This window comes from Pseudochaenichthys georgianus, chromosome 10, assembly GCF_902827115.2.
Source record: "Pseudochaenichthys georgianus chromosome 10, fPseGeo1.2, whole genome shotgun sequence".
NCBI classification, from domain to species: Eukaryota; Metazoa; Chordata; class Actinopteri; order Perciformes; family Channichthyidae; genus Pseudochaenichthys; species Pseudochaenichthys georgianus.
The window spans coordinates 21,116,850-21,144,447 of record NC_047512.1 but is presented as its reverse complement, the minus strand read 5'-3'; the positions used below and the strand labels follow the sequence as shown (position 1 = coordinate 21,144,447).

The following is a 27,598-nucleotide window of genomic DNA, read 5'->3' as shown; positions in this document are numbered from 1 at the left end:
CTGTCTGATCAGTATGACAGATGAGCAGATCGCCACTGGGCTTTCAACTAAAGACACAGACACGCAGAAACTGCGGCATGTGTATGGACTTATCGGTACTGCAATTTCTGAAGTGCTGGAGTGGCGTCCTGGTGCTCTCCGTCAGAACTGCACCCCTGTCAGTCGAGACATATACCACGTGATGACACGTTAGGCTCGTGTTGTGTTCAAGGACCCTGACTTTGGCCAGGAAAAACAGGCACTCGCTTGTTTAATTTTTTTGCGGTCTAGATTTCTTTCATTTTTTTATTTTTTGCGTGTGTTTATAAATTACCTCGAGGGCCGTACCACATTGTCTCGCGGGCCGTATAAGGTTCCCCACCCCTGCCGTAGAGTCTCACTCTGAGCGAGTGCTGCTGCAGCTGCTCTCGGCTTCGTCCATACTAATTCATTCATTCATTCAATGCTCGCCGGTTCCGCGGTTCCACATTGTTTGTTGTGAGGAGTCTGATATATTTAGTATATTTATATTTTAGTGCGACAGCCAGGGGTGACAGGCGCGTACGCGTCACAGGCAGCTTGCTGTTGCCAGATTGGGTGGTTTTCCGCATTATTTTGAAGCCTGTTTACGGTGTGTTTTAACTGGGTTTTCGGCTGAAAGGCATATGAAATCTGGCACACTTTTGAACGCCGTTATAATACAGTGCTGAGAATGAACGCACTTTTGAACGCCGTTATACAGCGCTGAGAATGAACGCGTTCTCAATTACGTGCATCTAGCGGAAATACAGTACGTTCAGTTCACGTTCGCCCAAAATATGAACGCGTTCATGAACGATCGTTCATTGAACGCGTTCAGGTACATCACTGGTTAGTGGGCATTTAAAGTCTAGCGGGAGATGCTGAATTACGTACAGCTGCGGCGTTTTCCTTATATGGGAGGGCCAGCTGACCAAAGAAGAGGGGGGGGGGGGGGTCTTAAAGGGGCAGTGGCGGCCCAGCCACGTGAAAAAATGATCTGACAGCTAATCCAGAAATCAATAGCGCCGGCTACAGATGCAATGCCATTTTTTTTACATCTTGGTATTTGCAACACGTTATATAAGAAAACAGATCAAAGTATAAACCCCATCGCTTTCCATGGCGCTGGACATTTCATCTCTGATAATAGTGCAAATCTATTTTGTTGATCGAGACATCAATTGATGGAGGAAAACGAAATTGCCGTTGTTGGCGCAGCAGCCATTACCAGCAAAGGTCTAGATAGCCTTGGACTAATACTACGGAGAAATAAAAGACGCCACCATCCTCTGCTACCATGTTGACAGGAAAGAAGCCTAACCCTTCAAAAATGAGAACATTTGGGTCACCATGCTATGCTTACAAGCAAAACAAGAAAAAGTTGGATTCAAGATCTGAAAAGGGTATATTTGTAGGCTATGATAAGAACAGCCCTGCTTATTTGGTGTTTTATCCTGACACAGGAAAAGTACTCAAAAATAGCTTGGTCAAATTCATCACCAAGAGTGTCATTGAGAGTCAGACTCAAACAGAGCAGGAAACGGATGATGAAGAGTTCAGTATGAGGAGAGCTGTAAACCACCTACCAACAATTGAAAAGGCAAATGTAATCCCAAAAGAGTCACAGGAAAATGAGACTAAGATTTGTGATAACATTCAGACAGGTGAAGGCCAAAGTAGCCAGAGGACATCTTATCCACAAAGGGAAAGAAAACCTCCTCAATATTTGAAGGATTATGAGTGTAAAGTCGAATCTGATGACCAAGGAGAACTAACCCTTGATTACTGTTTTAGAGTTATTTGTGATGTGCCCCAAACATTGAAGGAGGCTATCACCACATTCTCAATTTTGGGCTAAAGCTATGGAGGAGGAAATGGATTCACTAAGGGAAAATGACACATTTACCCTGACCACACTGCCAGAAGGTAAACATGCAGTGTGGGGCAGATGGGTTTACACAGTGAAAGAGAACCCAGTTAAAACATGCAAAGCCAGGTATGTAGCAAAAGGCTATAGTCAAGTGTCTGGCATTGATTATAAGGAAACCTTTTCTCCAACTACAAATATGACATCTGTACGTAGTCTAATGCAAATCGCAGTACAACATGATTTAGAATTGCATCAAATGGATGTTAAAACGGCATATTTACATGCTCCTATAGACTGTGAGTTGTTTATGGAACAACCTGAAGGATTTGAGGTTAAGTCAGAGAAGGGGGAGAAACTGGTCTGTAAACTTAACAAATCACTGTATGGTCTGAAACAATCAGGACGGAATTGGAATAAAATGCTCCATGATTATCTAAGTGAAAATGGTTTTATTCAAAATCCGGCTGACCATTGTGTTTACAGTAAACTAACATCTAAAGGTGAAAGGATTATTTTGATAATCTGGGTTGATGATCTTATCATTGCAGGAAGCAACAGTCAAACAATCCAAAATGTAAAAGACATTTTGGGAGCCACATTTAAGATGAAAGATCTTGGCAAACTTAAGAACTTTCTGGGCATTGATTTCACACAGACAGATGGTGAAATAAAGATGAACCAGAAGAGGTACATCATGAAAATATTGCAAAGGTTTGACATGTCTGACTACAAGGCAAGATCGACTCCATGCGAGTATAAACAACAATTTGACAATGAAGGTGAATCTGTTGATCAAAAGAGGTATCGTGAAGTGGTAGGCAGCTTGATTTATTACATTACATTACATTGCATTTAGCTGATGCTTTTATCCAAAGCGACTTACAATAAGTGCGTTCGACCAGGAAGACACAACCTTGAAGAAAACAGAATCATATAAGTACATCAGGTTTCATAGAGCCAAGCATTTCAAGTGCTACTCAACTGGCTTTAGATAAGCAAGTCCTTTATTAGTATATAAGTGCTTTGTTAATAATTCTATCACTCGAAGTGGAGTCGAAAGAGATGAGTTTTCAGTCTGCGCCGGAAGGTGTGTAAGCTTTCTGCTGTCCTGATGTCAATGGGGAGCTCATTCCACCATTTTGGAGCCAGGATAGCAAACCCACGAGTTTTTGCTGATGGGAACTTGGGTCCCCCTCGCAGCGAGGGTGCAGCGAGTCGTTTGGCTGATGCAGAGGGTAGTGCACGTGCTGGGGTGTACGGTTTAACCATGTCCTGGATGTAGGAAGGGCCAGATCCATTCGCAGCATGGTACGCAAGTACCAGTGTCTTGAAGTGGATTCTAGCAGTTACCGGAAGCCAGTGGAGGGAGCGGAGGAGCGGAGTGGTGTGGGAGAATTTAGGAAGGTTGAAGACCAGACGAGCCGCTGCATTCTGGATGAGCTGCAGAGGTTGGATGGCACATGCAGGTAGACCAGCCAGGAGGGAGTTGCAGTAGTCTAGGCGTGAGGTGACGAGAGCCTGGACCAGAAGCTGCGTCGCTTTCTGGGTCAGCTGGGGACGCATCCTCCTGATGTTGTAAAGCGTGTATCTGCAGCAACGGGTTGTAGCAGCGATGTTTGCCGTGAAGGACAGGTTGTTATCTAGGATCACACCCAGATTCCTTGCAGTCTGAGTCGGGGAAACAACAGAGGTGCCAATGTTGATAGTCAGGTCAAGAGTGGGACAATCTTTTTCCGGAAGGAAAAGCAGTTCAGTTTTGTCAAGGTTGAGCTTGAGATAATGAGCGGACATCCACTGAGAGATGTCAGCTAAACAAGCAGAGATGCGTGCGACGACCTGGGTCTCTGAGCGGGGAAAGGACAGAATTAATTGGGTGTCGTCAGCGTAGCAGTGGTATGAAAAACCATGCGGGCTAATGACAGATCCGAGCGAGTTTGTGTACAGGGAGATGTATGTGATGATATGTAGACCTGATCTAAGTTTTATTGTCAGTAAGTTGTCTCAACACTTATCCGAACCAAAAGAACAGCATATGGTAACTGGCAAAACATGTGTTGAGATACTTGAAGGGAACTGTAGACCAGGAGTTGTGTTACAAGTGATTCAAAACTAAAACTTGTTGCATATTGTGATGCTGATTGGGCAGCAGATCAAAATGACAGACGGAGCACAACTGGGTACTGTTTTAGTCTATGTCAGACAGGACCTGTTATTTCCTGGAAATCTAAGAAACAGCCTACAGTTGCTTTATCCACATGTGAAGCAGAATATTATGGCATTGGCAGCTGCTGCAGGAACGTTTTTATCTTGTGCAATTATTAAAAGGAATGGACAGTGGAAATGATTATGCACCAGTGACAATCTTTGAGGACAACCAAGGGGCAATTCCACTGTCAAAGAATCCTGTGTGTCGTCAAAGGTGTAAACATGTTGATATCAAATATCATTGTGTTCGATCTGCAGCTAGTCATGGAAACATTATTATTGAATACGGCCCAACAACAGAAATGGTTGCTGATATTTTAACCAAGCCTGTAACAAAGGGCATGATTGAAAAGGTTGTGTATTTCATTTTTGTTGTTGAAGGTTAAAATGAAAAAAAAAAGTGTAAATGTATGTCAAAGGTTGTCAGAATAATATCAAGTGGGGGTGACTTGTGCTGACGTCATATCTGTCAATCTGTCAATCACACAGCTGGTTCTAATAAAGGGATCATTGCTGGCTCACTCGGAGAACTCAGTCAGTGTCATGTGAACTACAATGGAAGTGTGTGGCGTCTTTTATTCCTCCGTAGTATTAGTCCAAGGCTATCGAGACCTTTGCTGGTAATGGCTGCTGCGCCGACAGCCGTACATCAGAGCTGTCTCTTTCTATCTGCATTATATCCATTGAAAAGTATTTGTTTTCATCTGATGGTCAAACGCCAGAGTTCTTATGTAAGTGAATTACCTTCACGTGATTTTAGACTTTTGGAAAACTATTTAAGAACCTAACATTGTGAAGATATAAAGCGTCTCATGGTGTCGCTGTCGGCTTACAGAACAAGGACGCACTCCACCCCACCCACAACTACTGAACGCAAATCAGTTGTATTTTTCCAAGACGAGCGGTTAACACCTGGAATATATATTGTATGGTCCGCAGTACCCAGAGTTGGATTATAGAGGGTTTTTTGGTGGTATTTTTAATTATAATCTGGATAATACGCTGGACATTAACACGACGACAACTGGTTTTGCATCAGGATGGGAGACAAAGGATTTTCTGCGCTGCGGTCAATCTTCTGCTTTGCTTCCTTTATTGCAGCGCTGCAATTCGTTAACGGAGACCTGAGTTATTCTATTCCAGAAGAGATGAAACGCCAGTCTGTTGTTGGGAATGTAGCCAAAGATCTCGGTCTTGATCTGAGGACCTTATCTTCCCGAAAGGCCCGTGTTGATTCTGAGGGGACTCGTAAACGGTACTGTGATATGAATCTGAGTACTGGAGATTTGGTCACATCGGAGAGAATGGACCGAGAAAGCCTTTGTGGCAAGAAACCCTCGTGTGTTGTGAAAGTAGATCTGGTGTTAGAAAACCCTCTGGAGCTTCATCGTGTTAGTCTTCATATTCAAGATGTAAATGACAACTCGCCAACATTTAATGAGAACTTGATTGAATTGGAAATAAGTGAGTCAGCTGAAAAGGGTAATCGCTTTTCTATCGAGAAAGCCCATGACGCAGATATAGGTCAAAATGCTGTTCAGAGGTACAGTTTACAAAAAAATGAAAACTTCATTCTCGCTGTTGACAGTAACAAGGTTGAACTTGTGATAGAGAATAAACTTGATCGTGAAAAGCGAAATGAAATTAATTTGCTCCTCACAGCTTTAGATGGAGGCTCTCCTCAGAGATCAGGTACTGTAGTCATACACGTCACTGTGCTGGATGCTAATGATAACGCCCCAGTGTTTAGCCAGGCCGTCTATAAAGCCAGTCTGCCTGAAAACTCTCCTCCAGATACCATAGTGATTAATGTTAGTGCTACTGACGCAGATGAAGGAGTGAATGGAGATGTAACATATAATTTTGGCCACGGATCTGATTATGATATAAATGCATTTTCTATCGATCCTAAATCGGGAGAAGTTAAAGTTACTGGAGTGATTGACTTTGAGGAAAGGAGTTCCTTTGAAATCAGTATAAAAGCTAAAGATGGTTTAGGACTAACCTCTTACACCAAAGTTATAATAGATGTTACTGATATGAATGATAATGCTCCTGTAATATACCTGAAATCCCTGACTAACCCCATACCTGAGGACGTGTCACCTGGTGCAGAGGTGGGCATCATTAACGTGCAGGATAGAGACTCTGAGAATAACAGACAGGTCCGCTGCTCCATTCAGCAAAACGTCCCTTTTAAGTTGGTTCCTTCTATTAAAAACTATTATTCTCTGGTGACCACAGGACAACTGGACCGTGAACTAGTGTCTGATTACAACATAACCATCACTGCCACTGACGAGGGCTCTCCCCCTCTGTCCTCCTCTAAAACTGTTCAGTTATCTGTAGCAGACATCAACGACAACCCACCTGTGTTTGAGGAGCAGTCCTACAGCGCACATGTGACTGAAAACAACAAACCTGGCTCCACTTTATGTTCCGTTACTGCTCGAGACCCCGACTGGAGACAAAACGGTACGGTGATTTATTCTCTGTTACCCGGTGAGGTGAACGGTGCCCCGGTGTCCTCCTATCTGTCTGTTAACGGAGACACGGGGGTAATCCACGCTGTGAGGACGTTTGATTATGAACAGTTCAGGAGTTTTAAAGTGCACGTGATGGCCAGAGACAACGGTTCTCCTCCGCTCAGCAGCAACGTGACCGTCAGTGTGTTCATATCGGATGTGAATGACAACTCTCCTCAGATACTGTACCCCGCCGCGGAGGGCAACTCCTTCATGACCGAGCTGGTCCCCAAAGCTGCACACGGAGGCTCTCTGGTGTCCAAAGTGATCGCGGTGGACGCGGACTCCGGACAGAACGCCTGGCTGTCCTATCATATAGTCAAATCCACTGATCCGGGACTTTTCACTATTGGTCTCCACAGCGGAGAGATCAGGACACAGCGGGACATTTCTGAGTCTGACAGCATGAAACAGAACCTTGTTGTGTCAGTGAAAGATAACGGACAGCCCTCTCTCTCTGCCACCTGCTCCATGTATTTACTTATCTCTGATAACTTGGCTGAGGTGCCAGAACTGAAGGACATTTCTTACGATGAGAAGAACTCCAAACTGACCTCTTATCTGATCATCGCGCTGGTGTCCGTGTCCACCTTTTTCCTCACCTTCATCATCATCATCCTGGGTGTGAGGTTTTGTCGCAGGAGAAAGCCCAGACTGTTGTTTGATGGAGCAGTCACCATCCCCAGCGCTTATCTCCCTCCTAATTACGCAGATGTTGACGGAACAGGAACTTTACGCAGCGCTTACAATTATGACGCCTACCTGACAACAGGTTCCAGAACCAGTGACTTTAACTTCGTGTCATCTTACAATGACAACACACTGCCTGCTGACCAGACTCTGAGGAAAAGCCCTTCAGACTTTGCTGAAGTGTTTGGAGACTGTGATTCTTCTCCTGAGGTAGGAGCCTTCCTGTGTATTTGTCATAGTTGATGTTTTTGGTGCTAACTTGTAGAGGAGATAAGTGTTATGTTATTCACATATGTGTGCTTCCTGTAAAATAGTTTTGTGGATTTTGAAATACATTTTAAGATAACAGAAGATTTCCAAAATGATTAATCATGTAAATTACATCAACCCATTATTTGCTGCTTTATTATAGTTGTCTTTATAGTCAAATGTATTTGCGTTGATTTAGTTTGGGTGTGATGTTTACTGTCCTTGATTAATTAGAACAGCTGCAGTTCCTACGCCTGATCCATCATGGATGTATGGATGAGGTTCTATAGTCTAAGAACGAGTTAACATTCAGGTATTAGACCTCTCTTAATCACATCACAGCAGTCTGAGAACACTTATTCTTTTACTGATGACAAAGTTTAACAAACAGTGCTCTGGTCTATTGGTGACTTCCGTCAGTTCTGGTTTTGTGACATCTGTCCATGTTGCTGAAACACTCCTCAAGCATATTCACAACTGAAGATATAAGATGTTTGTTAGAGAGGTGCCAGAGCGAAGAGGCTTCCTGGTTTTCGGCTCCAGGGAGCAGTTGTAGATTTATTTTTCCTTAGAAACACTATCAAATGTGATTAGGCTAAATTAAAGATAGTAATATAACGATCTGAATTGTTATTAATAATATTGTTGTTTCATAATATGTTTAAATTATTTAACGCTAGCTTTCCATAAAAATCACGTGTATTTATTAAACAATCTATATTATTATCAACCTTTTCAATTTGGAAGCTATTTTTTGTTTTGCTTTCAACACTACTTTTATATTTTTTAGCTAAATGCTTATCCGTTATTATAGTTAGGTTCCTTGTTATTTTCCTGACCTTGTTTCTTATTTTCTATAAAACACCTACAATTATATATAGTTGTATAACTTAGTGTTAGGGTAAGTTGCAGTGTGAGGCATTTAGGCCTTTTTGTAAGGGCTTAATAGGATGCTTTATTTAATGTCATGATAATATATTAATCAGTCACAGAAGGATTGTTTCTGCTAAACGAATATGTACGTTGTTGATACTTGAGGTACATTTTGCTGAAGATAGTTATGTACTTTTACTTGAGTCACATTTAAAATGCTCTCAGATGCAATGCATTTTCTTAACATCGTGGTATTTTAAACTTGTTATTTAAGAACAAATATCGAAGTATCTTCCCCATCACTGTCCATGGTGCTGGACATTGGATCTCTGTTAACAAGCCCTCCCATGTGATCTTCCTTTTGACTCTCCATGGAATTGAAACTACTTATTTTCTCCTTTATCATTTCAAATGTTCCAATGTTTCATTATAATTATGATAATAATTATAATAATACATATATATAATGATATTAATGATTACACTAATCATTATTTTGCATAATAAGTAATGATTTAATTCGAATCCATAAACCTCAATAATTAATACCTGCAACAAGAACATACTTTATTTGTTACCATATACACGTGATATAAGTGGTAGAAAAAGTGTTAATTTGTTAAAGGTAGGGTAATTCACTTCAGAAACACTTTTTGTTATATTCCATGGAAAGCTCTTGCATCCCTATAGCAATGAATAAATTAAATGCTTTGACAATAAATATATACAAATATTTCATCTTTGGAAGCCGTGGCGCTGTAATAACGCTCAGATAACTGGATGGCCTACCTGCGTGTCAGCCTTCCATCTCGTGCACAAACTCATCTCGTGCCCTCATTGGTCATGTGCACGTTCATGTGTGTTGGAGGAGGGGCTCTGTAAGGAAGTCTGAAGGAAGGGGCAGATTTTTTTCGGTTGTATACTTTCAAATTCTAGTTTACTCGAGCTGGTTTCTCCATTATTACATACCTTTAATTGAATGAGCGGTTTATGTTTAACAATAGTATTCAACATTTACATTTGTCATGCTTATTTTGTTCACTTGTTTTTATTTCTAGGTTTTTGTCTATAATTAAATACACAGTGCAATCAAATAATAAAACTGTGATATTTAAGAAGCATCTGTTTTTATTATTTTAACTTTGAGCATTGTACATTACGTTGTGAGTTTTATGTTTTACATATGGCACACAGTTCGTATTGAAGTTATAGGGAAGATGATTTGGGTTTAGACCATAGACTGTATATATAAAGGTTTAGACATGGGGAACAATACTCGCAGATGCAAAGAGTAAAAAGTGCCAGATGGTGCCGCTGTAGGCCAGCACAAAAGGAGCAGAGACATCTCCACCCACTTTAACTGCATTACCATCGGATGAGATTTCTCAGAACAATTCCTTCATTCCCCGATTAGTTTGCATCGCGTTTGCATTCGTAAAATGTTGGTTGCTGACTCTGTTTTGGAATTTTAATTTGTTGTTCCATGCTGTAATTTGTACAAACTGGGACGTGTTTTTTTTATCAGGATGGGAGACAAAGGATTTTCTGCGCTGCGGCCGATTTTCTGCTTTGCTTCCTTTATTGTAGCGCTGCACTTCGTTAACGGAGACCTGAGTTATTCTATTCCAGAAGAGATGAAACGCCAGTCTGTTGTTGGGAATATAGCCAAAGATCTCGGTCTTGATCTGAGGACCTTATCTTCCCGAAAGGCCCGTGTTGATTCTGAGGGGACTCGTAAGCGATACTGTGATATAAATCTGAGTACTGGAGATTTGGTCACATCGGAGAGAATGGACCGAGAAAGCCTTTGTGGCAAGAAACCCTCGTGTGTTGTGAAAGTAGATCTGGTGTTAGAAAACCCCCTGGAGCTTCATCGTGTTAGTCTTCATGTTCAAGATGTAAATGACAACTCGCCAACATTTCAGGATAATTTGATTGAAAAGGAAATTAGTGAGTTAGCCGATAAAGGCTACCGCTTTTCTATCGAGGAGGCCCATGACACAGATGTAGGTCAAAATGCTGTCCAGAGATACAGTTTACAGAAAAATGACAACTTTATTCTCGCTGTTGACAGTTATAAGGTTGAACTTGTCCTGGAAAATAAACTTGATCGTGAAAAGCAAAATGAAATTAATTTGCTCCTCACAGCTTTGGATGGAGGCTCTCCTCAGAGATCAGGGACTGTAGTCATACACGTCACTGTGCTGGATGCTAATGATAACGCCCCAGTGTTTAGCCAGGCCGTCTATAAAGCCAGTCTGCCGGAAAACTCTCCTCCAGATACCATAGTGATTAAAGTTAGTGCTACTGACGCAGATGAAGGAGTGAATGGAGATGTAACATATGATTTTGGCCATGGATCTGATAACTATGTCAATGTATTTTCCATTGATCATAAAACTGGCGATATTAAAGTAACAGGAGTGATTGATTTTGAAGAAATTAACTCGTTTGAAATGAAAATTAAAGCTAAAGATGGGTTAGGACTAATATCTTACGCAAACGTTATGATAGATGTTACAGATATGAATGATAATGCCCCAGTAATATACCTGAAATCTCTGACTAAGCCCATACCTGAGAACGTGTCACCTGGTGCAGAGGTGGGCATCATTAACGTGCAGGATAGAGACTCTGAGACTAACGGACAGGTCCGCTGCTCCATTCAGCAAAACGTCCCTTTTAAGTTGGTTCCTTCTATTAAAAACTATTATTCTCTGGTGACCACAGGACAACTGGACCGTGAACTAGTGTCTGATTACAACATTACAATCACTGCCACTGACGAGGGCTCTCCCCCTCTGTCCTCCTCTAAAACTGTTCAGTTATCTGTAGCAGACATCAACGACAACCCACCTGTGTTCGAGGAGCAGTCCTACAGCGCACATGTGACTGAAAACAACAAACCTGGCTCCACTTTATGTTCCGTTACTGCTCGAGACCCCGACTGGAGACAAAACGGTACCGTGATTTATTCTCTGTTACCCGGTGAGGTGAACGGTGCCCCGGTGTCCTCCTATCTGTCTGTTAACGGAGACACGGGGGTGATCCACGCTGTGAGGACGTTTGATTATGAACAGTTCAGGAGTTTTAAAGTGCACGTGATGGCCAGAGACAACGGTTCTCCTCCGCTCAGCAGCAACGTGACCGTCAGTGTGTTCATATCGGATGTGAATGACAACTCTCCTCAGATACTGTACCCCGCCCCGGAGGGCAACTCCTTCATGACCGAGCTGGTCCCCAAAGCTGCACACGGAGGCTCTCTGGTGTCCAAAGTGATCGCGGTGGACGCGGACTCCGGACAGAACGCCTGGCTGTCCTATCATATAGTCAAATCCACTGATCCGGGACTTTTCACTATTGGTCTCCACAGCGGAGAGATCAGGACACAGCGGGACATTTCTGAGTCTGACAGCATGAAACAGAACCTTGTTGTGTCAGTGAAAGATAACGGACAGCCCTCTCTCTCTGCCACCTGCTCCATGTATTTACTTATCTCTGATAACTTGGCTGAGGTGCCAGAACTGAAGGATATTTCTTATGATGAGAAGAACTCCAAACTGACCTCTTATCTGATCATCGCGCTGGTGTCTGTGTCCACCTTTTTCCTCACCTTCATCATCATCATCCTGGGTGTGAGGTTTTGTCGCAGGAGAAAGCCCAGACTGTTGTTTGATGGAGCAGTCGCCATCCCCAGCGCTTATCTCCCTCCTAATTACGCAGATGTTGACGGAACAGGAACTTTACGCAGCGCTTACAATTATGACGCCTACCTGACAACAGGTTCCAGAACCAGTGACTTTAACTTCGTGTCATCTTCCAATGACAACACACTGCCTGCTGACCAGACTCTGAGAAAAAGCCCTTCAGACTTTGCTGAAGTGTTTGGAGACTGTGATTCTTCTCCTGAGGTAGGAGCCTTCCTGTGTATTTGTCATATTGATGTTTTTGGTGCTAACTTGTAGAGGAGAGAAGTGTTATGTTATTCACCTATGTGTGCTTCCTGTAAAATAGTTTTGTGGATTTTGAAATACATTTTAAGATAACAGAAGATTTCCAAAATGGTTATTTGCTGCTTTATTATAGTTGTCTTTATTGTCAAATGTATTTGCGTTGATTTAGTTTGGGGGTGATGTTTACTGTCCTTGATTAATTAGAACAGCTGCAGTTCCTACGCCTGATCCATCATGGATGTATGGATGAGGTTCTATAGTCTAAGAACGAGTTAACATTCACGTATTAGACCTCTCTTAATCACAACACAGCAGTCTGAGAACACTTATTCTTTTACTGATGACAACGTGTAACAAACAGTGCTCTGGTCTATTGGTGACTTCCGTCCTTACTGGTTTTGTGACATCTGTCCATGTTGCTGAAACACTCCTCAAGCATATTGACAACTGAAGATATAAGATGTTTGTTAGAGAGGTGCCAGAGCGAAGAGGCTTCCTGGTTTTCGGCTCCAGGGAGCAGTTGGAGATTTATTTTTCCTTAGAAACACTATCAAATTTGATTAGGCTAAATTAAAGATAGTAATATAACGATCTGAATTGTTATTAATAATATTGTTGTTTCATAATATGTTTAAATTATTTAACGCTAGCTTTCCATAAAAATCACCTGTATTTATTCAAAAATCTATATTATTATCAACCTTTTCAATTTGGAAGCTATTTTTTGTTTTGCTTTCGACACTACTTTTATATTTTTTAGCTAAATGCTTATCCGTTATTATAGTTAGGTTCCTTGTTATTTTCCTGACCTTGTTTCTTATTTTCTATAAAACACCTACAATTGTATATAGTTGTATAACTTAGTGTTAGGGTAAGTTGCAGTGTGAGGCATTTAGGCCTTTTTGTAAGGGCTTAATATGATGCTTTATTTAACGTCATGATAATATATTAATCAGTCACAGAAGGATTGTTTCTGCTAAACGAATACGTACGTTGTTGATACTTTAGGTACATTTTGCTGAAGATAGTTATGTACTTTTACTTGAGTCACATTTCAAATGCTCTCAGATGCAATGCAGTTTTTTAACATTGTGGTAATTTATATTATTTAAGAAAAAATATCGAAGTATCTTCCCCATCACTGTCCATGGTGCTGGACATTGGATCTCTGTTAACAAGCCCTCCCATGTGATCTTCCTTTTGACTCTCCATGGAACTGAAACTACTTATTTTCTCCTTTAGACATCATTTCAAATGTTCCAATGTTTCATTATAATTATGATAATAATTATAATAATACATAATGATATTAATGATTACACTAATCATTATTTTGCATACTAAGTAATGATTTAATTCGAATCCATAAACCTCAATAATTAATACCTGCAACAAGAACATACTTTATTTTTTACCAATACACGTGATATAAGTGATAGAAAAAGTGTTAATTTGTTAAAGGTAGGGTAGGTAATTCACTTCAGAAACACTTTTTGTTATATTCCATAGAATATTCTAACATGCTGATGGCAATGAATAAATTAAATGCTTTGACAATAAATATATACAAATATTTAATCAGTTGAAGCCGTGTCGCTGTAAAAAGCACAACCAATGATCTGCCCCGGCCCGCGGCAGATAACTGGATGGCCTACCTGCCTGTCAGCCTTGCATCTCGTGCACAAACTTATCTCGTGCCCTCATTGGTCATGTGCGCGTTCGTGTGTGTTGGAGGAGGGGCTCTGTAAGGAAGTCTGAAGGAAGGGGCATATTTTTTTCGGTTGGAAACTTTCAAATTCTAGTTTACTCGAGCTGGTTTCTCCATTATTACATACCTTTAATTGAATGAGTGGTTTATGTTTAACAATAGTGTTCAACATTTAAATTTGTCATGCTTCTATTTGTTTACTTGTTTTTATTTCTAGGTTTTTGTCTATAATTAAATACACAATGCAATCAAATAATAAAACTGTGATATTTAATAAGCATCTTTTTTTATTATTTTAACTTTGAGCATTGTACATTACGTTGTGAGTTTTATGTTTTACATATGGCACACAGTTCGTATTGAAGTTAGGGAAGATGATTTGGGTTTAGACCATAGACTGTATATCAGAGGCGGCGCTAGGGGGTGGTTACTTGGGCTCGAGCCCCGGATGTTTCACTTAAAAAAAATAATACAAAAAATTAGATATTTTTTTTTTTTTTTAAATGTCTCGGGAGTAATGTGCAGTACCGGAGTCCACCAGAGAGGCAGCCGCTGCGGGACATTAGCCTGCGTACTGCGTAGCCCTCCCTGCCCTGAAGAAGAAGTGATCCTTCCTAGTGCCTGACGAGTTTTAAGCTAATAGCCTAAGTTATGGATATTAGAAAGTTATTTTCATCGAAGCAGGCGCCACAAGCTGCAGCAGCAGCAGCAGTATCAGCAACTGACAACAATGTCATCACCAGCAGTGAAGAAATGGATGATGTTTCAGGTGTGTGAATCTAATGGTGATATCTGCACTCTGGCTGACTGAGTAAGAAGTGAAAAAGAGTGATGTACTATAACGTTAATCTTATAGCTAGTAAACATGGAGTAACCAAGGCAAGGCAAGTTTATTTATATAGCACCTTTCAACACAAGGCAATTCAAGGTGCTTTACAAAAATGAAAGACATTCAGACAAAGGCATTTAAAAACAGTAAGAGATAATAAAAGAAACATTAAAAGAAAAAATACATGAATAAAAAGTTACAGTGCAGTTTAAGATATGAATACACAGAAGTTCCACTTTACTGATGAACACAACAGCTCAGTTTAAATTAAAAGCAGCGACAAAAAGATAAACCACACTAAGTCAATACCCTTATATGTTAGTATGTATACAGAATATGACTACAAATTATTCTAAGATGTAACGTTAACCCTTCATACCTCAGTCTACTTTTAAGACACTAAAATAACGTATTCCAATTTTTATTTAGTTTTCACGCGTGGAATTATACCGGCTCTCGTTTCAGTACACATAACAACGGAAACATAGCAACAGAACTGACAGGCAACGGAACTGACAGGCAACACTCTGAATCCGATTGGCTGTGTCTGCATCCACTCAGAGTGCCCGATTCAGAAACGTGACTCTTACACTCTTTACGTCACAAACAAAGATGGTGGATGAGAATAGATCTATAAAACGATAAGCAATGCGCAGTGGATCGGAAGAGGACGGTGTGTCGGCGTTGTTCGATAGCGGTGCGGTATGCTAATGGCAACACACGCCAAACATGCTAAATCACATCAGAAGGCAACATGCAGGATCTGTTTGGTATTTTGAAAGAAAAACTATTTATATACTTTATATAGGTATGGCCCTACAATATATTGTTCAAATATAGCATGATATGTCCCCTTTAAGGTATTATTGAGGTAGGGTTAATGTTGCTCTCAAAGTGCACCAGATTGATGCTTTTAACTTCAATATTTAAAAAAAATTCTTCCTGAGGGGAGCATGCCCCCGGACCCCCCTAGAGGAGGCAACGACCCCCCTAAAGGATGTTTGGTCCACCCCCCACTTGTAAAAAAAATAGCACTTTACCCCTGCACCCCTCCCCCCCCCCAACAACTCCTGGGCTAAGCCCCGGATCTCCTACAATCCTAAATCCGCCTCTGCTGTATATATAAAGGTTTAGACATGGGGAACAATACTCGCAGATGCAAAGAGTAAAAAGCGCCAGATGGTGCCGCTGTAGGCCAGCACAAAAGGAGCAGAGACATCTCCACCCACTTTAACTGCATTACCATCGGATGAGATTTCTCAGAACAATTCCTTCATTCCCCGATTAGTTTGCATCGCGTTTGCATTTGTAAAATGTTGGTTGCTGACTCTGTTTGTCTGGAATTTTAATTTGTTGTTCCATGCTGTAATTTGTACAAACTGGGACGTGTTTTTTTCCGAGGATGGGAGACAAAGGATTCTCTGCGCTGCGGCCGATTTTCTGCTTTGCTTCCTTTATTGTCGCGCTGCACCTCGTTAACGGAGACCTGAGCTATTATATTCCAGAAGAGATGAAACGCCAGTCTGTTGTTGGGAATATAGCCAAAGATCTCGGTCTTGATCTGAGGACCTTATCTTCCCGAAAGGCCCGTGTTGATTCTGAGGGGACTCGTAAGCGGAACTGTGATATGAATCTGAGTACTGGAGATTTGGTCACATCGGAGAGAATGGACCGAGAAAGCCTTTGCGGCAAGAAACCCTCGTGTGTTGTGAAAGTAGATCTGGTGTTAGAAAACCCCCTGGAGCTTCATCGTGTTAGTCTTCATATTCAAGATGTAAATGACAACTCGCCAACGTTCAAAAAACAATTGATTGAAATAGAAATAAGTGAGTCAGCTGACAAGGGTAATCGCTTCTCTATCGAGAAAGCACATGACCCAGATATAGGTCAAAATGCTGTTCAGAGGTACAGTTTGCAAAAAAATGAAAACTTCATTCTCGCTGTTGACAGTAACAAAGTTGAACTTGTGCTTGAGAATACACTTGATAGAGAAAAACTAAATGAAATTAATTTGCTCCTCACAGCTTTAGATGGAGGCTCTCCTCAGAGATCAGGTACTGTAGTCATACACGTCACTGTGCTGGATGCTAATGATAACGCCCCAGTGTTTAGCCAGGCCGTCTATAAAGCCAGTCTGCCGGAAAACTCTCCTCCAGATACCATAGTGATTAAAGTTAGTGCTACTGACGCAGATGAAGGAGTGAATGGAGATGTGACTTATGACTTTGGCCACGGATCTGGTGACGATGTAAATGCATTTTCTATTGATCTTAAAACTGGCGAAATTAAAGTTAGTGGTGAGATTGACTTTGAAGAAACAAGTTTGTTTGAAATAAGCGTGGAAGCTAAGGACAGTTTAGGTCTAACCTCGTATGCCACAGTTATAATTGATGTTACAGATATGAATGATAACGCCCCAGTAATATACCTGAAATCCCTGACTAACCCCATACCTGAGGACGTGTCACCTGGTGCAGAGGTGGGCATCATTAACGTGCAGGATAGAGACTCTGAGACTAACGGACAGGTCCGCTGCTCCATTCAGCAAAACGTCCCTTTTAAGTTGGTTCCTTCTATTAAAAACTATTATTCTCTGGTGACCACAGGACAACTGGACCGTGAACTAGTGTCTGATTACAACATTACCATCACTGCTACTGACGAGGGCTCTCCCCCTCTGTCCTCCTCTAAAACTGTTCAGTTATCTGTAGCAGACGTCAACGACAACCCACCTGTGTTTGAGGAGCAGTCCTACAGCGCACATGTGACTGAAAACAACAAACCTGGCTCCACTTTATGTTCCGTTACTGCTCGAGACCCGGACTGGAGACAAAACGGTACCGTGATTTATTCTCTGTTACCCGGTGAGGTGAACGGTGCCCCGGTGTCCTCCTATCTGTCTGTTAACGGAGACACGGGGGTGATCCACGCTGTGAGGACGTTTGATTATGAACAGTTCAGGAGTTTTAAAGTGCACGTGATGGCCAGAGACAACGGTTCTCCTCCGCTCAGCAGCAACGTGACCGTCAGTGTGTTCATATCGGATGTGAATGACAACTCTCCTCAGATACTGTACCCCGCCCCGGAGGGCAACTCCTTCATGACCGAGCTGGTCCCCAAAGCTGCACACGGAGGCTCTCTGGTGTCCAAAGTGATCGCGGTGGACGCGGACTCCGGACAGAACGCCTGGCTGTCCTATCATATAGTCAAATCCACTGATCCGGGACTTTTCACTATTGGTCTCCACAGCGGAGAGATCAGGACACAGCGGGACATTTCTGAGTCTGACAGCATGAAACAGAACCTTGTTGTGTCAGTGAAAGATAACGGACAGCCCTCTCTCTCTGCCACCTGCTCCATGTATTTACTTATCTCTGATAACTTGGCTGAGGTGCCAGAACTGAAGGACATTTCTTACGATGAGAAGAACTCCAAACTGACCTCTTATCTGATCATCGCGCTGGTGTCCGTGTCCACCTTTTTCCTCACCTTCATCATCATCATCCTGGGTGTGAGGTTTTGTCGCAGGAGAAAGCCCAGACTGTTGTTTGATGGAGCAGTCACCATCCCCAGCGCTTATCTCCCTCCTAATTACGCAGATGTTGACGGAACAGGAACTTTACGCAGCGCTTACAATTATGACGCCTACCTGACAACAGGTTCCAGAACCAGTGACTTTAAGTTCGTGTCATCTTCCAATGACAACACACTGCCTGCTGACCAGACTCTGAGGAAAAGCCCTTCAGACTTTGCTGAAGTGTTTGGAGACTGTGATTCTTCTCCTGAGGTAGGAGCCTTCCTGTGTATTTGTCATATTGATGGTTTTGTTGCTAACTTGTAGAGCAGAGAAGTGTTATGTTATTCACATTTGTGTGCTTCCTGTAAAATAGTTTTGTGCATTTTGAAATACATTTTAAGATAACAGAATATTTCCAAAATAGTTATTTGCTGCCTTATTATAGTTGTCTTTATTGTCAAATGTATTTGCGTTGATTTAGTTTGGGGGTGATGTTTACTGTCCTTGATTAATTAGAACAGCTGCAGTTCCTACACCTGATCCAGAATGGATGTATGGATGAGGTTCTATAGTCTAAGAACGAGTTAACATTCACGTATTAGACCTCTCTTAATCACAACACAGCAGTCTGAGAAGACTTATTCTTTTGCTGATGACAAAGTTTAACAAATAGTGCTCTGGTCTAAGGACATAGCGCGTTGGTCTATGTTTGATAACCGAGAAGTATCCGAAATACACCCTGCGAGCCGGTTTCGAATCCCGCTCAACCCCTTGTATGTCAGAACATGCATACATGTAAAGGTGGAGCTTATTTATTATTTTACCACACTTTTGGGTATAGGTTGTGTATCAAATCAATGGATCATTTAAGTTCTTCACCATAATCATTCGTGATTCATTGTCTGTTTATATGATTGTACTTTGTAACAGAATCTAAATCTTCAAAGTAACTCATGTTATCAAATCAATGAAGTTAAGAGTCAAATCTTTGCCTCTGAAATGTAGTGAAGTATTAAGGAGCATGCAAGGAAGTACATCATTGTACAGTACTTCTATGGATGTACTTAATATAGAATAGTACTTAGAATATAAGTAATATGACAAATATGTATGAGGATTATTGTTATGTTGTGCATTTATTATTATAATTACAACTTTTAATAAATGTATTAAAACTTAAGAACAAAGAATTAAGTAAATATAACAATAATGAAAGTGAAATATGATGATGAAATATTCAAAACAGAAACATCCATACTTGTTTTATATGTATTTATATATTTAAAACAACAGTAATAATAACAACAACAACAATTCTTACAATATGTATAGTAAAGTGTAAAATAAAACTATACAATAAAAACAGTGCAAAATATAACAAAGTGAAAAAGTTGCACCGGCTCACAACATGTGGTCCTTTAAGGTGCACCCCTCTCTTTTTTCCCCATACCCTCTTTGCTCCAGCAGAGCCCCCCAGTCCTCATAGGACTGGCTCTCTGATTATTTACAGTACCAATTGCCAAAGTACTGTAAATGGGCTGGTGGCTTCCTGTCTTTGTTGCACTTTTTGCAAATGATGGCGTCTGTCTTTTTGACATATTTTCTTTTGCCTGATCCAGATTGCTCCCTCTCCTCTTTTCTTTCCCTGTTCTGCTGTGTGGTGTACGGCACTGACCGGATGTTAGCGCCTGAGTAACTAATGGCAATGGCATGTTGAGAAGCATCATCTGAGAGCTTCCAGGCACAACCTGTGAGGGTCCAGGCACTTGAGGAAGCTGCACAGATGGTACCATCATGTATGGTGTTGAGAAGGGTGGAGTCGGTGCAAGGAAGGGAAGAGCATAGTATGGAGGTGGTGGGGGGACCTGTGAGATGGCCACTGGTTGTGATCTCTTCTGGAGCTTTGCCTCACCAGCAGTGTTTGGTGGCAGAACAAAGGTGTGAGGCTCAGCCAGACTGCCAGGAAGCAGAGATGTCCCTTTCTGCTTTGCCACAAGAAGCTGCTCAGGTCCTGCCATGGGAGCGTCAGGAGCGGGGTTACCCTGCTTCAGGACCTGCTCTCCCTGAGACCTGCAGCGCCTGCAGAACCTGCGGAAACATGAAACAATCAATATTAATGAACACAATTGAATATTTGTAATGAAAAAGAGTTGGGATTATTTTGAACAGTAAATCATTTTATTGGGTAAGTATTACAGAGTAAGTATACATGTCTTGCAGTATATGTAGTATGCTTATTTACTCACCATTGTGTGACAGTTGCAACATTCACTTCTGGGAGCTGGATGGTGGTCTCAGTCATCACCTTGGGGTGGAAAGCTGGTCTTCTTTTTGGCGGTGCCCTCCCTTTACACTGGAGCCAGTTTGTGCATAGAACTTCTTGACCTTTGTTGCTTCCAAAGTGTCTGTCAAGTTGAGAATACCGTCCCGTTTTCAAAAGTGTGGTTCCATCTAGAGAATAAGAAAATAGTCATATTTTAAAAAAACTGAGAAATATGTAATTTATAATACATATTTAATAAACAAGCTGTAAAAGATTACATATTGATTCAAAGAAAAACTGATGACAACATACAATACAAGTTAACATTGAATAAAAACAAGTACAAATGCAGATTATGCATTTAAATGTAATCAATCAATCGAAATGTATAAATAGCTTATATTTTGTATGAAAAACTCGAACTTCATACTAACTATTTAATAATTTCCTCTCAATTATAGTGGAAACAGGCCTGCCTACACAAGTACAAGTATTTCATAATATAAGGTGGAGTTAACTGCATTGTAACTGCCCTTCACTGTCCCCCCCGGACTTTCATTGTTCACAGGTGAGGTTTAGTATTTAAATTAATGGTAACATAAAAACCGGTGTCCGGTTACATTCAAGGGCAAGATTTGTTTTGCTCTTGTTTTATTTGTATATCATATCATGCTGTTAAAGCTCTCTTAAAGACTACATTCACTTTTAAAACACGTTGGTCGCTGCACCACCGGTGACGGAGAAAAAAAGGCAATAAAAGAAGCTCCGCTCGCTCCCGTCCGGTCCCGTCCGATATTCTCTCTAGCTCGTAGTTATGTTAGTCCTTAACTTAATCTGGGTCATGTCATAAACAGGCATTTTATCTAGCCAGATATGTCAACATTACATTGACGAAACATGTACATAATAATCCGCTACCGGTAAACATCACATACATGGAAAGGTTACGGCGGGACATGTCCGGTTCGCTAGTCATGAGTAAAATGTCCCTGTGCAACATGTTGTTTAGTTAACATATATCTATACATCTACTATGACAGTTTATAAGCATTGACAACATAGTTAAAGGATGATGTACTTACTTTCGTGATGTTGGGAAAAAGTGAATCTCTCGCTCGCGGCGTCCGCAGAGTAACCCCGCCTACGGAGACGCTGATTGGTCAATTCTTGGTTGCTGCGGGAGCAATTCTTGGTAGCAATACGGCCGCTGATTGGCCAGAGCTCTCAATTCTTGGTAGAATCTTGGTAGCAGACGTGAACGTGATTGGCTGTCGCTACCAAGAATGAGCTCGACTCACAGGCGACCGAGAGCGCCATTGGTGACTTCCGTCGGTTCTGGTTTTGTGACATCTGTCCATGTTGCTGAAACACTCCTCAAGCATATTCACAACTGAAGATATAAGATGTTTGTTAGAGAGGTGCCAGAGCGAAGAGGCTTCCTGGTTTTCGGCTCCAGGGAGCAGTTGTAGATGTATTTTTCCTTAGAAACACTATCAAATGTGATTAGGCTAAATTAAAGATAGTAATATAACGATCTGAATTGTTATTAATAATATTGTTGTTTCATAATATGTTTAAATTATTTAACGCTAGCTTTCCATAAAAATCACCTGTATTTATTCAAAAATCTATATTATTATCAACCTTTTCAATTTGGAAGCTATTTTTTGTTTTGTTTTCAACACTACTTTTATATTTTTTAGCTAAATGCTTATCCGTTATTATAGTTAGATTCCTTGTTATTTTCCTGACCTTGTTTCTTATTTTCTATAAAACACCTACAATTATATATAGTTTTATAACTTAGTGTTAGGGTAAGTTGCGGTGTGAGGCATTTAGGCCTTTTTGTAAGGGCTTAATAGGATGCTTTATTTAACGTCATGATAATATACTAATCAGTCACAGAAGGATTGTTTCTGCTAAACGAATACGTACGTTGTTGATACTTTAGGTACATTTTGCTGAAGATAGTTATGTACTTTTACTTGAATCACATTTAAAATGCTCTCAGATGCAATGCATTTTCTTAACATCGTGGTATTTTAAACTTGTTATTTAAGAAAAAAGTTCGAAGTATCTTCCCCATCACTGTCCATGGTGCTGGACATTGGATCTCTGTTAACAAGCCCTCCCATGTAACAACACTCAGATAACTGGATGGCCTACCTGCCTGTCAGCCTTCCATCTCGTGCACACACTTATCTCGTGCCCTCATTGGTCATGTGCGCGTTCATGTGTGTTGGAGGAGGGGCTCTGTAAGGAAGTCTGAAGGAAGTGGCAGCTTTTTTTCGGTTGTGGACTTTCAAATTCTTGTTTACTCGAGCTGGTTTCTCCATTATTACATACCTTTAATTGAATGAGCGGTTTATGTTTAACAATGTGTTCAACATTTACATTTGTCATGCTTATTTTGTTCACTTGTTTTTATTTCTAGGATTTTGTCTATAATTAAATACACGGTGCAATCAAATAATAAAACTGTGATATTTAATCAGCATCTTTTTTTATTTTTTTAACTTTGAGCATTGTACATTACGTTGTGAGTTTTATGTTTTACATATGGCACACAGTTCGTATTGAAGTTAGGGAAGATGATTTGGGTTTAGATCATAGACTGTATATATAAAGGTTTAGACATGGGGAACAATACTCGCAGATGCAAACAGTAAAAAGCGCCAGATGGTGCCGCTGTAGGCCAGCACAAAAGGAGCAGAGACATCTCCACCCACTTTAACTGCATTACCATCGGGTGAGATTTCTCAGAACAATTCCTTCATTCCCCGATTAGTTTGCATCGCGTTTGCATTTGTAAAATGTTGGTTGCTGACTCTGCTTTGGAATTTTAATTTGTTGTTCCATGCTGTAATTTGTACAAACTGGGACGTGTTTTTTTCCGAGGATGGGAGACAAAGGATTCTCAGCGCTGCGGCCGATTTTCTGCTTTGCTTCCTTTATTGTCGCGCTGCACTTCGTTAACGGAGACCTGAGTTATTCTATTCCAGAAGAGATGAAACGCCAGTCTGTTGTTGGGAATATAGCCAAAGATCTCGGTCTTGATCTGAGGACCTTATCTTCCCGAAATGCCCGTGTTGATTCTGAGGGGACTCGTAAGCGGTACTGTGATATGAATCTGAGTACTGGAGATTTGGTCACATCGGAGAGAATGGACCGAGAAAGCCTTTGTGGCAAGAAACCCTCGTGTGTTGTGAAAGTAGATCTGGTGTTAGAAAACCCTCTGGAGCTTCATCGTGTTAGTCTTCATGTTCAAGATGTAAATGACAACTCGCCGAAATTCAAAAAACACTTGATTGAAATGGAAATAGGCGAGTCAGCTGGTAAGGGTTACCGCTTCTCTATCGAGGAGGCCCATGACGCAGATATAGGTCAAAATGCTGTCCAGAGATACAGTTTACAAAAAAACGAAAACTTTATTCTCGCTGTTGACAGTAACAAGGTGGAACTCGTACTGGAAAATACACTTGATCGTGAAAAACAACAAGAGATCAATTTGCTCCTCACAGCTTTGGATGGAGGCTCTCCTCAGAGATCAGGTACTGTAGTCATACACGTCACTGTGCTGGATGCTAATGATAACGCCCCAGTGTTTAGCCAGGCCGTCTATAAAGCCAGTCTGCCTGAAAACTCTCCTCCAGATACCATAGTGATTAATGTTAGTGCTACTGACGCAGATGAAGGAGTGAATGGAGATGTGACATATGAATTAGGTCATGTGTCTGACGATGATGTAAATACATTTTCTATTGATTCTAAAACCGGAGAAATCAGAGTAACTGGTGCGGTTGACTTTGAAGATATTAGTACTTTTGAAATGAGCGTGGAGGCTAAGGACAGTTTAGGGTTATCTTCTTACGCTAAAGTTATAATAGATGTTACAGATATGAATGATAATGCTCCAGTAATATACCTGAAATCCCTGACTAACCCCATACCTGAGGACGTGTCACCTGGGGCAGAGGTGGGCATCATTAACGTGCAGGATAGAGACTCTGAGAATAACGGACAGGTCCGCTGCTCCATTCAGCAAAACGTCCCTTTTAAGTTGGTTCCTTCTATTAAAAACTATTATTCTCTGGTGACCACAGGACAACTGGACCGTGAACTAGTGTCTGATTACAACATTACCATCACTGCCACTGACGAGGGCTCTCCCCCTCTGTCCTCCTCTAAAACTGTTCAGTTATCTGTAGCAGACATCAACGACAACCCACCTGTGTTTGAGGAGCAGTCCTACAGCGCACATGTGACTGAAAACAACAAACCTGGCTCCACCTTATGTTCCGTTACTGCTCGAGACCCCGACTGGAGACAAAACGGTACCGTGATTTATTCTCTGTTACCCGGTGAGGTGAACGGTGCCCCGGTGTCCTCCTACCTGTCTGTTAACGGAGACACGGGGGTGATGCACGCTGTGAGGACGTTTGATTATGAACAGTTCAGGAGTTTTAAAGTGCACGTGATGGCCAGAGACAACGGTTCTCCTCCGCTCAGCAGCAACGTGACCGTCAGTGTGTTCATATCGGATGTGAATGACAACTCTCCTCAGATACTGTACCCCGCCCCGGAGGGCAAGTCCTTCATGACCGAGCTGGTCCCCAAAGCTGCACACGGAGGCTCTCTGGTGTCCAAAGTGATCGCGGTGGACGCGGACTCCGGACAGAACGCCTGGCTGTCCTATCATATAGTCAAATCCACTGATCCGGGACTTTTCACTATTGGTCTCCACAGCGGAGAGATCAGGACGCAGCGGGACATTTCTGAGTCTGACAGCATGAAACAGAACCTTGTTGTGTCAGTGAAAGATAACGGACAGCCCTCTCTCTCTGCCACCTGCTCCATGTATTTACTTATCTCTGATAACTTGGCTGAGGTGCCAGAACTGAAGGACATTTCTTATGACGAGAAGAACTCCAAACTGACCTCTTATCTGATCATCGCACTGGTGTCCGTGTCCACCTTTTTCCTCACCTTCATCATCATCATCCTGGGTGTGAGGTTTTGTCGCAGGAGAAAGCCCAGACTGTTGTTTGATGGAGCAGTCGCCATCCCCAGCGCTTATCTCCCTCCTAATTACGCAGATGTTGACGGAACAGGAACTTTACGCAGCGCTTACAATTATGACGCCTACCTGACAACAGGTTCCAGAACCAGTGACTTTAAGTTCGTGTCATCTTCCAATGACAACACACTGCCTGCTGACCAGACTCTGAGAAAAAGCCCTTCAGACTTTGCTGAAGTGTTTGGAGACTGTGACTCTTCTCCTGAGGTAGGAGCCTTCCTGTGTCTTTGTCATATTGATGGTTTGTTGCTGACTGTTGAGCAGATAACTTTTACGTTTTGCAAATGTGTGTGCTTCCTTTGAAATTGTTTTTTGGATTTTGAATTACATTTTTGGGAAAACAGAAGATTTTCCAAAATGATTAATCGTGTAAATTATCCCAGGACATTGTTGTCAATTCCCTGCACGTATTAATAGTTTTCGCTATGTTTACTGTCCTTGATTAATTAGAACAGCTGCAGTTCCTACACCTGATCCAGAATGGATATATGGATGAGGTTCTATAGTCTAAGAACGAGTTAACATTCACGTATTAGACCTCTCTTAATCACATCACAGCAGTCTGAGAAGACTTATTCTTTTACTGATGACAAAGTGTAACAAACAGTGCTCTGGTCTATTGGTGACTTCCGTCAGTTCTGGTTTTGTGACATCTGTCCATGTTGCTGAAACACTCCTCAAGCATATTCACAACTGAAGATATAAGATGTTTGTTAGAGAGGTGCCAGAGCGAAGAGGCTTCCTGGTTTTCGGCTCCAGGGAGCAGTTGTAGATTTATTTTTCCTTAGAAACACTATCAAGTGTGATTAGGCTAAATTAAAGATAGTTTCATTTCATTTCATTTCAAACCTTTATTTATCCAGATTGGTCCCATTGAGATCATAGATCTCTTTTTCAAGGGAGACCTGCAGCATATAGGTTCCACATGAAACATAAAACAATAAAGGACATTATACATTATATTTACAGGATACATAGTTATAGACATTTACAAGTGCCCATTGTATCAGCAAGCATTTCATTTACCCTAGCTTTAAAAACATGCAGAGGAATGAGATTGCTCAGTTTCAATTCTTGCTGAAGATTGTTCCAAGCAAGTGGAGCTGCGCACATAAAAGCTGTCTTACCGAAGACAGTCCTTGCTCTTGGCACATCTAACAAGACCACATCATGTGACCTCAGACAATAGCTGCTTGCAACTCTCTGTGTTATCAGAGAGCAGATATAATACCGGAGTTTACCCAACAAAGCTTTATAGATAAAGTGTACCAGTGACTGAGCCTCCGTACAGAGAGTGATGGTAAACCTGCCTTGGTATACAGTGTACAGTGATGTGTAAGTGCTTTACAATTTGTGACAAATCTCAGAGCACTGTGATACGCAGCATCCAATTTGCTCAGGTAATTGGCAGGTGCATTCATATACAACAAATCCCCATAGTCCAGCACAGGTAAAAAGGTCACAGTGACTAGCCTTTTCCTGGCCTCAAGCGAGAAACAGGACTTGTTTCTGTAGAAGAAACCTAGCCTAACCCTCAGTTTTTTAAGCAGGTTATTGACATGGAGTTTAAAAGAGAGACAATCATCAAGCCAGATACCAAGGTATTTGTAACAGGCAACAACTTCAAGTTTTGTTCTTTGCGTAGTTACAATATCTAAAACAGGCTCTGGTGTCTTTTTTGCTTTAGAAAAGAGCATTACCTTGGTTTTCTCCACATTTAAAAGAAGCTTTAATTCAGAGAGCTGAGTCTGAATAGTGTTAAAAACAGCTTGTAATTTAACAACAGCCTCTTTAATGGAGGGACCTGCACAGTACATCACAATATCGATAGTAATATAA

The 27,598-nt window shown here is 41.4% G+C and overlaps 4 protein-coding genes across 4 annotated transcripts; all 4 read left to right on the top strand.

The window, feature by feature from the left end:
• The first annotated feature begins 4,990 nt into the window (after positions 1-4,990).
• On the top strand, positions 4,991-7,533 carry LOC117453406 (protocadherin gamma-A11-like). Its single transcript, XM_034092229.1, has one exon. The coding sequence runs from the start codon at positions 5,116-5,118 to the stop codon at positions 7,531-7,533; it is 2,418 nt and encodes an 805-aa protein (XP_033948120.1). The 5' UTR covers positions 4,991-5,115.
• A 2,376-nt stretch (positions 7,534-9,909) lies between these two features.
• On the top strand, positions 9,910-12,377 carry LOC117453405 (protocadherin gamma-A11-like). Its single transcript, XM_034092228.2, has one exon. It carries the CDS (start codon positions 9,939-9,941, stop codon positions 12,375-12,377), a length of 2,439 nt encoding a protein of 812 aa, XP_033948119.1. The 5' UTR covers positions 9,910-9,938.
• A 3,927-nt stretch (positions 12,378-16,304) lies between these two features.
• LOC117453404 (protocadherin gamma-A11-like) lies at positions 16,305-18,743 on the top strand. The gene has a single exon (XM_034092227.1). It carries the CDS (start codon positions 16,305-16,307, stop codon positions 18,741-18,743), a length of 2,439 nt encoding a protein of 812 aa, XP_033948118.1.
• A 4,703-nt stretch (positions 18,744-23,446) lies between these two features.
• LOC117453403 (protocadherin beta-15-like) lies at positions 23,447-26,359 on the top strand. Its single transcript, XM_034092226.2, has 2 exons — positions 23,447-25,966; positions 26,318-26,359. Exons 1-2 carry the CDS (start codon positions 23,582-23,584, stop codon positions 26,357-26,359), a joined length of 2,427 nt encoding a protein of 808 aa, XP_033948117.1. The 5' UTR covers positions 23,447-23,581.
• Positions 26,360-27,598: the final 1,239 nt, after the last annotated feature.

Excerpts from the sequence above, each read along its gene's own strand:
- LOC117453406 (XM_034092229.1), top strand. The coding sequence starts at position 5,116 with ATGGGAGACAAAGGATTTTCTGCGCTGCGGTCAATCTTCTGCTTTGCT.
- LOC117453405 (XM_034092228.2), top strand. The coding sequence starts at position 9,939 with ATGGGAGACAAAGGATTTTCTGCGCTGCGGCCGATTTTCTGCTTTGCT.
- LOC117453404 (XM_034092227.1), top strand. The coding sequence starts at position 16,305 with ATGGGAGACAAAGGATTCTCTGCGCTGCGGCCGATTTTCTGCTTTGCT.
- LOC117453403 (XM_034092226.2), top strand. The coding sequence starts at position 23,582 with ATGGGAGACAAAGGATTCTCAGCGCTGCGGCCGATTTTCTGCTTTGCT. Across the intron at positions 25,967-26,317 it reads ACTGTGACTCTTCTCCTGAG|CAGTCTGAGAAGACTTATTC; the intron begins GTAGGAGCCTTC and ends ATCACATCACAG.